Source organism: Anabrus simplex, chromosome 14, assembly GCF_040414725.1.
Source record: "Anabrus simplex isolate iqAnaSimp1 chromosome 14, ASM4041472v1, whole genome shotgun sequence".
Classification (NCBI taxonomy): Eukaryota; Metazoa; Arthropoda; class Insecta; order Orthoptera; family Tettigoniidae; genus Anabrus; species Anabrus simplex.
In genome coordinates, this window is record NC_090278.1 from 13,802,875 (window position 1) to 13,815,253 (window position 12,379).

General features: G+C 35.4%; 1 protein-coding gene across 1 annotated transcript in view; it reads right to left on the reverse strand.

Annotated features, from left to right (window-relative positions):
- LOC137503008 (uncharacterized) overlaps nucleotides 1-11,935 on the reverse strand; it is a 52,800-nt gene extending 40,865 nt beyond the window's left edge. The window contains exons 1-2 of the mRNA XM_068230348.1: nucleotides 11,860-11,935; nucleotides 9,265-9,394 (exon numbers count right to left, since the gene is read on the reverse strand). Of these exons, the coding sequence (XP_068086449.1) occupies nucleotides 9,265-9,330 (66 nt within the window). The 5' untranslated portion in view covers nucleotides 9,331-9,394; nucleotides 11,860-11,935. The remainder of the gene's footprint in view (nucleotides 1-9,264; nucleotides 9,395-11,859) is intronic.
- Nucleotides 11,936-12,379: the final 444 nt, after the last annotated feature.

Below are 12,379 nucleotides of genomic sequence, written 5' to 3' on the forward strand. Positions count from 1 at the left end.
CTCAGTTATTTTAACTTGATTTACTTCTTTAATTAGTTCCAGGCTGCTTTTAATTTATCAGTCTTCTCTAAGTGACATTTTCTCTATTAGAATTTGGTTGAATTGTTTGCTTAAATTGTAACTTAGAATATCTTTTAAATTTACTATTGTTCTAGTGGGACACGAGTTTTGTATATTTTGTGGAGTGCTCATAGTATGGGCAGTTTGGGATTTTTTATGGTGAGGCTTACTTTTCCTTGTCTTGTGAGAATGAAGTCTGTTTCCTTGATAGCTTGTCTTCTTTTGTTTTGATATTTATTTGTAGGGTCATATTGTAATTCTTGAAATCTGTTGTTGTTGATTAAATCGATTGCTTTTTCTATGCAACCAAGAACAGAATTCATCAAGAACAACGGAATAAAGAACTACAACACAACCCTACAAAGAAATTTCAAAACAAAATAGAACAAGCTGAATCTATTAAAGAAAGTAGTTAAAATATTTTATGTTGGGTCCACCTTGTTAATACACTTTTAATAATTGAACATTTTTTATTTCATCATACATGTTTCAGGAAAAATATGCATTCCCTTTATCAATGATGTCAAATCAAGGAATAAAGGAGGCTAAGAATTTCTTTGGTTTATTCCTTGATTTGACATCACTGATGAATGGAATGGATGTTTTTCCTTCAACATGTATGATAAAATAAATAATTTTCAATCGTTAAAAGTGTATTGAAAAGGTGGACCCAACATAAACTGTTTTAAATAGTTTCCTTAATAGATTCAGACAAGTCAATATAAGGCCAGGATGAGTGGCTCAGATGGTGAAGGCCCTGGCTTTCTAACCCCAACTTGGCAGGTTCGATCCTGGCTCAGTCCGGTGGTATTTGAAGGTGCTCAAATATGACAGCCTTGTGCCGGTAGATTTACTGGCACGTACAAGAACTCCTCCGGGGCTAAATTTGTGCACCTCGGCGTCTCGGAAGACCGTAAAAGTAGTAGGTGGGACGTAAAACAAATAACATTATTATTATTAGTCAATATAGGATCAAATAAAATACCTATGATGGTTAAGTTTATCTACAATAAAACAAGCTAACAAGGAAACAGACTTCATTCTCACAAAACAAGAAAAGGAAAGCCTCACCATCAAAAATTCCAAACTCCCCACACTAACAGCCCTTCCCAAAATAAACAAAAACTTGTGTTCCATTAGACGAATTATAAATTTTAAGGATGCACCAAGTTACAACTTAAGCAAACAATCAACCAAATTCTAAAAGAGAAAATCTCACTTAAAGAAGACTAATCAATTAAAAGCAGCCTAGAACTAATTAAAGAACTAAATAAACTTAAAATAACATACAGCACACATATGATATCTTTTAACATCACTAACATGTAATAATGAGAAATAAATTGACAAGAGGGTCCACTTTTCAGTACAATATATCAAGTAAGTGATATTACATCAGCCTTGGGACTAGTTTCAGGCACTCAGTGGCCATCTTCAGCCAAATATAAATTTAAAAGATTGTGTGATAACTAAAACATATGTATAACAGACAAAGATAATATTGCAAGAATAATTATAACATTAAATTACATACAATAAAATATTTTATGGTTATGATCTTCTTGTCATGATAAGATGTGTTTATGTTCACTTTGGACCTCAGACAAGGAAGTCTGGAAATGATAGCCAGAGTTAGGAATGAATAAACATACAGAAAATAAATGAAAAAGTAGAAAAAATATTTATGAGACTCACTTCTAATGTCTGATGAAGAACAAACACTGACTTGCTGGATGAAGCAGGCAGGCCATATGACAAATGAGTGGGTAGGGAATAAGCACTTACTAGTTGTAGGAAGCAGGCAAAGTAAAGAAAAGAGTAGAAAAGATGAGGAGAGGGGGGAAGGAGGGGAGGGAAGGGGGAAGGAGAGAGGAGGTGTTTAAGGTGGGGCTGAAAGATATGAAAGGAAAGACTGCTGTTGAAAGGGGAAATTCAAGAGATTATAAAAGAATTATTTTTATCTGTGACATGATTACTACAGATAGGAATTAAAAGGTCAAATTAAATATTTTTCTCTGAAATTTCATTTAGATTGAACCTTGGGCTTGAAATACTGTTCCAGATGGATAAAACAATTTTCTGCAATACTGAGAATTTTCACGTCTTGGTTGATATTATTTAACTTATGGTTAGTACTACACACGTGCTGTCGCATGGCCAAAAATTTGTTATATTTCAGGACATTAGAAACATGCTCTAAGTATCTTGTATGGAAGCTCCTACCTGTTTGACGTACATAAGATGGGTTACAATTATTACAATTGAGTATATAAACACGTGACTTGGTGAACTTATTGCTATGATTAAGAGAATTGGTATTGTGTAAAATATCTGTGTTTCTATTGCAAGTTTCGAAGGCTATTTTGACACTTAACATTTTTCAAATATGTTTGTTATTTGGTAGACATATTTATTATTAAACATAAAAGTAGATAAAAAATTGTTGTGAGTAGTTTCTTTTGTTAAGGTGGTTGAAGGCTGGTGTGTGCTTATTGATGATTTTCTCTTTAAAGGAGCTGTTGCAGCTATTAAATTTAGCTCTACTGCAAATGGTGTTTAATTCATTTTTAAATTCTTTTTTAGACAGCGTGATGCTAAAAGTGCTGTGTACCATACTAGGGTATGCTGCACATTTTTTTCCTGTATGTTTATTCATTCCTAGTTCTGAATATCATTTCAAGATTTACTTCTTTGCCTGAGGTCCTAAGTGAACTTAAACACATCATAAGAACATAACCACAAATTTCGTTTTTATATGTAATTTAATGTTATAATTATTCCTGCAACACTGTCTTTGTCTGTTATACATATGTTTTAGTTACCATATAATCTGTTTATTTAATATTTGGCTGAAGATGGCTACTAAGTGGCTGAAACTAGTCCCAAGACTGATGTAATATCACTTACTTGATATATTGTATTGTCAATTTATTTCTTATAATTGCGCTTCAAAACAGAACAATAATGAAATTTACAGCTTATAATCATTAAAATCTACATCAACATACCAATAAATGAATACATTAAAATTACTGAAAGAAAACACTTCATTACATGAAACCAAAGAAATTATAAGCCTTGTTAGAACAATGCTACACCAAAATTGCTTTGCATTCAATTACAAAATCTATTGCCAAAAAGAAGGGTTAGCCGTGGGCTCACCATTATCAGGTATAATAGCAAACATTTTTCTGCATAACTTTTAAAACATCATAATGGGTCAGAATTCAAAAGGAATCATGCACTGGAGCAGATATGTAGATGATGTCATATGCATTTTTGATAATGACATCACTAATACACACCAGTTATTAAACACATTATATTCTTTACACAAGTCCATAAGGTTCACAATGGAGCTAGAAAGTAACAAGAAAATAATCTTTTTAGACATCACAATCAGCAAGAATAATGAAAAATTGTCTTACAAAGTATACAGAAACCCCACTCAGATGTCACACGCTACTGACGAGTCGAAACACCCATACACACTCAAAACAGCAGGAGTGAATACAATGATACACAATGAGTACAATGGATTTCAATGAAGAGATACAAAGTATCAAACAAATCGTGAAAGAAAACAACCACCATCAAAGCACAGTAGATAAACTATTAAATAAACATAAGATAATTCCCCCTGGAAATCACCACACATGACAAGGAAAAATATGTGGTTTTCAACTATGTAAACAAGAACACATACAAAGTAACTAAAATTTTCAAGAAACAGGTTTTAAAGTAGCCTTTAGAATGAACAACACACTGCAGATACACATCAGCAAGTGTAATCTAAACAGGAAAGACCCTTCTCAAAGTCAGGAGTCTGTGCTCAAGTGACAAGAACCTAGCTGCAATGCCACATATAGAAGTCAAACAAAACATAACTTCTACACAAGATATAAAGAACACAAAAACACAATAAGATATAATTAGCATTCAGCCTTCTGAGTGCACATATACAACAGTACACACCAAGTCGCAGATACCTACACAGATCTAAAAAATTTACACATCGAAAATAAAAGTAAATCTTTGAATGTAAAGGAAGCAATCGAAACTTACATCTGAAAAAATACTGACGTAAACAACTTCAATAAACATACACACTTAAAAAACTCCCCCCGCTTCAATCAAACATAATATATGGAGAACTCTTACTCATTAAATTAGCATTTACCATAACAATACCCAATGGATATTCACTATTTCAATTCCATTCTTTATTTACCTAAAATCATTGACTTGCATTCATCCACATTACACATTATATCATGAAGTAGGTTAATAACATTCTCTCCCCTCTCCAATGTTGAAATAATGTTCCACAGCACTCTACACACTCTGCCCTAATTCCCCCTTCCCACTCCACAGTACAGGATACTAGATTTTAACATCCAATAAGGAGGGATCCGCAATGCTCCACTCGCCCCTCTCAATCTTCCCCTCCCCTCTCTGCAAGCAGTCTGCTATACCCTAAACATTTCATTTGCCTCACCATGACCACGGTCCTGAAATAGCCTCTGGAGACAACAGACTTAGCATCGGCAGTCTAGATAAGTACAGTAGATTTTTCATTATATTAACACTTGTACATTTATTATGTGTCAATACTGGTTCATATTATCACTAAATTCTCTATTATTGACAAGATTATGCAACATAAACAATACAGTACATATATACAAATGCTTTAAGTAACTTGATAGAATCTGAGGATGTTCTTGTAGAACAAAATATGTCATTCTTTGTATAATAGTGGGTATTCATTACAGTTGTCTTTAGAGGGTTAAAATTTATATTGAAATGGTCGTATGTTTGACAGACTGGAAAGTGTTTATGTTACAAAATGGAGAGGAAAGGAATGACAAGGAGGAAAGACAAGGTTTTTTAATGTGCCTTAAGTCCTCAAAATCCCAGAAGAAGGGGCATATTAATGATAATTTTTTCAGAAAACATGCATTCTAGAGCATTTAGACATGTATTGGAGGAACAGAATGAAATAGAAGTAGAAACATCAGTCAAGCTAGCGTTGCTGGAACAGCCCTCAGACTTCATTAGTTAGTCAGAACATAGAAAAATGAGAACTCTTAAGGTTTCACTTTACTTGTCCTGTCTGCTGGCTCTTCAGAAATGTGTGCACGTGTGTTTTATATTCAGGAATCATTCAAGAAGAACACTTTCGCACTGCAAGATGTGTAGTTAAGGTTATTTTTAATATGTATAACTTTTGTTTTCTCAACGATTCATTTGTTTCTATACTCGTCCCTGTTTTTATCTCCTTGTAAGATGTGTATTGTTTAATGTAACGCCTTGTGTAATATAAATGCCTACATGCTTGCCTATTCCCACATTTTGGCCAATGATGACGCAAATCAGCGTTGAAACTAGTTCCAAGTACAAATACATGTTATAAATAAACTAGAACATTTTTGTATTGAAAAGGTGGACCGTTTTAAGTTTTCCCATCATCCGTACTTAACGTGCACCCTATGAGTAAAAACTCGATTATTTCTTTGAACAAATCTTTCAACAGGGTTAATAATACCCACTTGACCGTCTTTTATATCCAATTGATTACCGTACTAACATAACTAAACACTGACATCAGCTAGCTTTGACACAATATTTTATCATTAGTAACGTCTCCACAAGAAGTCCCATCAACCGCACATATTTGAATACATTTGATACATTCATACTTCTATTATAAATAACTGACATTGATTTTACTATCTTGAACTCATGCTATGGGAATGGAGCAAACATATCCCTAGGATGATGTGCTTTTACACTCAAGGCCATTACAGTCCTAATGATGTATAAGAAGAGGATCCATTTTGGTTTTAAATGCTCAAATATTCATGATTAACCACGTTATAATCTCCAAAAACTGTTATTTCACATTATTTTTAAACATACTTTCTGTGCAATACCCCCACTTTTAGATGTTATAGTATAACATTTTATGAGATCATTGTCCAACATTTTACTCTATAGTTTATAAGATTAGAAAGATCCCATATCCATACTTTTTAAGATTGACATAGGCTGATGATGCCCGTAAAAAAAGGGTGAAACATGTACTTGTGACTTTTATGTATTATGTATAATTTTAACCACATGAAATTGTATTGTATTGTATTGAACAGGCAGAACTATAAATATTATAATAATGTTTGTGATATACAGAGGAAGAGGTCGCAAACTTTGTGCATCAAGTGTGATACTGCATACTAAATTTGCAGCTCATAATAAGTGCCCTAAATAAACAAGCCAACGGCCGTAGCCGTGTTGAAACACCGGATCCCGTGAGATCTCCAAAGTTAAGCAACATTGGGCATGTTCAGAAGATGGATGGGTTGCCACTCGCTGTTGGTGGGGGGTAAGGGAATGGAGGAGCGGAAAGGAACTGGCCACCCTACCGCACATAAACTCCGGCTCGGGAACACCTTTGCGGAGGTTCGGACCTGCCTTCGGGCAGAATAACCCTTACCTACCTACCTACCTAAATAAACAAAATATATTTAAAGTTCTATTTGAACAAAACACACAGATTTTTATGACATTGCAATATGCTTTATATTGTTCCTATTAGTGTTAGTGATAAGTGATTAGTGTTAGTGTAAATACCCATAAGTTCTTCAACAGTGGTCTCAAACTTTGAACAACATTATATACCTGGTGATGAGTCTTTTTTCTCAACAATTTTTGGTGAGTAAATTTATTTTGTCATTTTCCTTCTTTTTACTAGTGACATAATCAATTTGAATCTGCATTTTTATTGTTTTTCTTTTTCTCGTTCAGAGTAATTATTGTAATTCTGTTCAGAAATAAATTCTCTATCATTACGTAAATGCCGGTCCCCGCGGGTCAAGTGTAGTGTGCCTACCTCTTACCCGGAGGTCATGGATTTGATTCCCGGAAAGGTGAACGACTTTTACCTGGGTCTGAGTGTTGGTTCGAGGTCCACTAAAACTAAGTGACCCTAAGTGATTAAAGTCAAGAAGATATCTGAGGCTGAGAGAGCTACCTTGGTCTAGAAAACTAAGAATAATGAATGAGAGAATTTGTCTCACTGACCATGCGTCACCTCGTAAACTGCAGGTCTTCGGACTTAGCAGCGGTTGCTTGGTAGATCAAGGCACATCAGGATTTTAGTGCCATAGATGTATTAATTACACATATTATATTGTATTGTAAAATGATTTTTTAGAAAATACAGGAACCGGAAAAGAGAAAAAGGTTTTCCGTGAAAATAAAAAATATAATCTCAACTATTCTTTCTTACTTTTTAATAACTCAGAACTATTTTTATTCAATCTAGCCCACACATATAAAGTTTATTTTCAGTATTTGCCATACATCGATATATACATGAATTTCATCGGTGAGTAAAATTGTCTTATTTTTATTACTGTCATACTTTTGAATTTTTATATTTTATATTTTTATTTTTCCCGTTCAATGTAATTATTTTTTAGAATTATATTTAGAAATAAATTCTACATTAGCACGTATATTCTTTTGAATTGTACATGATATTTTCAAAGTAGATATTGAGAGAGATAGTGCAAAAATGTTTTTCTCTTCCTAAAAATAGACGTTATCGACAACCATAGTATCAACAATAATACTTTTTAATTATTTATATCATTCGGAATCAGTTTTTCATTTTATGCAGTTGACGTGTAGATAATTTCTTGCCGGTATTTGCCATACACCAGTAGATATACACGAATGATAAAATGCATGTATTTCCACTAAACCAACTCGGCACTTTACAGTAGTAGAGTGGAGGCAGAGCTCTGGCCTCTTCCAGCTGATGGTGGGCGGCCAACCTGATCGGCTCCTGGCTCCAAGAGGGTTAAGCAACTCTTGGGCAATATCACATCTAAAAATTAGCAGTGCACAGTGTTCGGAATAGATTATTACTGTCAAGTCACAGTTAATTACTGAACATGCCACTTCCTAATTTCAAGGTTTACAATGACTCTAACGTGCCAGACTGATGTTCAAGAATTCACTTTCATGCCAGAATAACTACAGATATGTTCTCGGAAAATTCAGCTTCTTCAAATAACTCTAGACCGAACGCAAACACCACTCACCTACATGATATCAGCATGTTGTCACGTCACCCTCCAAGCCATCAGATGAAGAGCCACTGAACTGAAAGCCACACACTCAGAAGATTGCAATGGACTGCATTTACAGTAGCAACAAAGCAAGGAAAGATGATGAAAATATCTTGCTTCTTCTCCAAAATCTTTCACTGCTTCTCTGCCCTCATAAGTGTGTTTGCTTTAGATGTGCTAAACTGACCTAAACAGCCTCTGCCTTCATAAGTGTGTTTGCTTTAAATGTGCTAAACTGACAGTAAACTGCCAAGGCAGAATTTTACTACATGCTCACCTAATATTAGTAACATTGCAAAGAAATTTAAATGATGATATTCTCACCTGGAATTTGTTTTGAAGGAAAAATATATTCACTATGAGAGCCGGCCATAACCATAACCACTGCAATTGGCTAATATATGACACAAAATTATGTCATTCCCACAATGATACCATTACGGAACCATGCAGAGTGAAAACGTAAACACACATCCTGCAGAAATCCATTTCAATAAACAAGACAGGTAAAAAAAAAAATACAGTCATTTGATGTGTACTTAGCATATGAAATGCCCTGATGCCTGTCACAACTTCGTCATTAGCAGGACCTAACAAAGGATCATTCACTATCAAGCTCAAAAAATTAATTCAGCATTCTGACACTATCAAACATATCAACTGTCGACTCGGTGGCCATATATGAGGGCTCATGCTACCAGAACCCCTTTCCATGTCCCATTAATAATGTTATTGTCAAAATGATATAGGCTTTTGGGCTCATGCTGTGTCAAGAAAGATAATGTGAAATTCTTTACGTATTGCAGTCACTAGTTGGACCCATAGATGTACATCAATATTGCTGTTTGTAGTTCCTGAGAGTTGGCAGCTTTGTGTAGCATGCTGTGGCATATTCCAAGACAAAGAAACAAAACAGAGACATACCACCCTAGATGTCCATGCAGCAAATGGTGACTGCTGGTGTAAATAATGGAGAAGCACGCAGTAAATTAAGCCCCTGCCCAACTTATTGAGCTACGGAGAGCTAACTTCCAATTTCTATAAAGTTATCGGGAATGAGACTTACAAGTGATGCATTTGTTGTTCCTTCAAGCCAGACTGGTTCCTCTTTGATCTTTACTTCTTGGGCCATTTCACACTGCAACTGAAGTAGTTAGAATGTACTGGGGTTGTTGATTACTTCTAATGACTTTACACTGAAACACATGCCAGAAAAATATATTACCTTACTGCTGTCATTGCTACTTACATTATTTGTCAACAGACTAAGCAACAAGCTTGTAATTTTACATGACTGTCAATATTATGATCATATCGAAAAGACCCAAAATTTTGCATTACTGCTGATATCATTTCATACATACAGGACCTCAAGTTTTCTATGACTGATACTACAATCATAGCTAAGGACCTCCAGTTTTTTATGACTTCTAATACAGTGATCACTTTCGGAGGAAACCTAATTTAATGTGTCTGTCGATATAGAGTTCATCGTCAAAGGACCCCTAGTTTTACATGACACCTTGTGTCATATTCATAGCTGTATAACATACAGTTTTATATGGAACTGAAGCCACAGCAGGAAAACTCTTCATTGTAAGAATCCAATGTATATTGATTGTGATCGATATGCACAAAACTTTTTGAAAATCAGCGACTATTTTGTTTGCAAACAACTCTGATCACCCAGGTCCATATCTATGAATCTTCCTACCATTTTTATCCTTTGCACTGAGCTTCAGTGCCTTGAGATTTGCTCTATCAAAATTGTCCTCCTTAGGATGAAATTATCTCAAACCATTCTCCTCTCATCAAGCTGATTCACTATTTCTTTATTTGAGACATGTTCTATTCATCTTATCTTTCAACAACTTCTGATAACATGGCATTTCAAATGCTTCAACTCTGTTTTCCTCGGCACCAGTTATTATCCATGTTTCACTTCCATATATTGCCATACCCCACACATAGTGTAAACATAATTTTTAAGCTTTTCAGTCTGTTGAACCAAAGAACTTGGTGGAGAAAAGATGGGAATTTAGGCAGGATTTATTTATGATATTTATAGATATTGAGAAGGCACATGACAGTGTTATAGATATTGGTTCCCATAGGGAACCTGGATTATTTGTCCTGAATGAGTAAATTTATAATATAAATATAAATGATCCATTATTGGACATAATAAATTTTCAACCTAACTCATTCCTGGTTGCATTTCACCCCAGTGTGCTAAGTTTGACTCATCAGTTGGTACATAGCACACCACACCAAGACACATGGCTAGTGCATACCGTGAAGGCCACTGCGAAGGCTACATGGAGCTAACGGCAGTGCCAATGCAGTATGAGAGACTTTGTTTTATTACCAAAAATTTATGTCTGCCTGGCCATCAGATGATACAGATGTTGATTGAAATATGGAACCTGAAATATTTGTCCCGAATGAGTAAATTTATAATATCTATATAGTCCGGCTCCATGGCTAAATGGTTAGCAAGCTGGCCTTTGGTCACAGGGGTCCCGGGTTCGATTCTCGGCAGGGTCTGGAATTTTAACCTTCATTGGTTAATTTTTCTTGGCACGGGAGCTGGGGGTATGTGCTCTCTTCATCACCAATTCATCCTCATTATGATGCGCAGGTCGCCTATGGGAGTCAAATCAAAAGACCTGCAACTGGCGAGCCAAACATGTTCTTGGACACTCCGGACACTAAAAGCCATATGCCATTTCATACCAATGTAAATGGTCCGTTATTGGACATTATAAATTTTCCAGCTAACTCATTCCTGGTTGCCAGTATTTCATCTCAGTGTGCTAAGTTGGACTCATCAGTTGGTACATAGCACATCCACCAAGACACATGGCTAGTGCTTACCGTGGAGGCCACTGCATAGACTACTTGGAGCTACCAGCAGTGCCAATGCACTATGAGAGGCTTCTTCTCATTACCAAAAATTTATGCCTCCCTGGCCATCAGATGACATAGATGTTGATTCCCATAGAGAACCTGAAATATTTGTCCCAAATGAGTACATTTAAAATACTAATATAAATGATCTGTTATTGGATATTGGTTAATGATGTGATAGAGAACAATCTCCATAACAACACTGATATACCAAGAATTCTACATATGATAATCTTACAGATATCCTAAACGCAACAAGTCTCAAGATTTCTAACCCCACTACCATATTTTGCAGCCTACAGTGTAAGGAACATCTCAACATTCACAGCGACACTTGAAATCGCACACAGATGTAAATAACACATCAACACAGTAATTAAAATTATACACTACATCGTGTAGTTTCTTTCTGAAACTACCATCCGCATTCCTTCTCCTGCGTAGCTTTTCAGAAAAATTCCTTATTGCACTAAATGTAGATATACTGTACAGTACATTGTTATAATACACGACTTGCCGACACTGCAACGCAAAGGCTAGGAGTTTTCAAAAAGAATGTTAGTTACATGCGTATACATTTTTAATGCTCAATTACAAATAATATTTAAGAAGATTAAAAATATTCAATACCGGTAATAAAAATGTGTAGGACACTGAAACCGAGAAAGATTAGTACCGTATTAACTTCTTACGGTTCACAACTGAGATCTATAAGTTTAGCAAATGTAAATTCCTAAAACTTGAACATTACCGACAAAATGTTAGAGGTTGTGGACACAGTGTAAAATGATAGAAATAGCAATTCCTCAATGAAGAGGATCTTAAAGACGTAACACAATTAACGGAGTAAGCTAAACAACTGGCTAATACGCGTCATATGTAACAACGTACCTAACACTTCGAAACAAAACCTGATATTTTAATATACCCAGTTCAATCACTTAAAACAAACTCTTGAAGAACAAATTTGATTTGTATCAGTGTGTGGAACAGGCTGAATTTACGAAAAGATGTATTACCACTGACAACTACAGAATATACGACATTTATGAAATGAAAAATGAATTGTCGTATGGCTTTTAGTGCCGGGATATCCCAGGATGGGTTCGGCTCGCCAGGTGCAGGTATTTCTGTTTGACCCCCGTAGGCGACCTGCGCGCCGTGATGAGGATGAAATTATGATGAAGACAACACCTACACCCAACCCCGTGCCATTGGAATTAACCAATTAAGGTTAAAATTCCCGACCCGACCGGGAATCGAACGCGGGA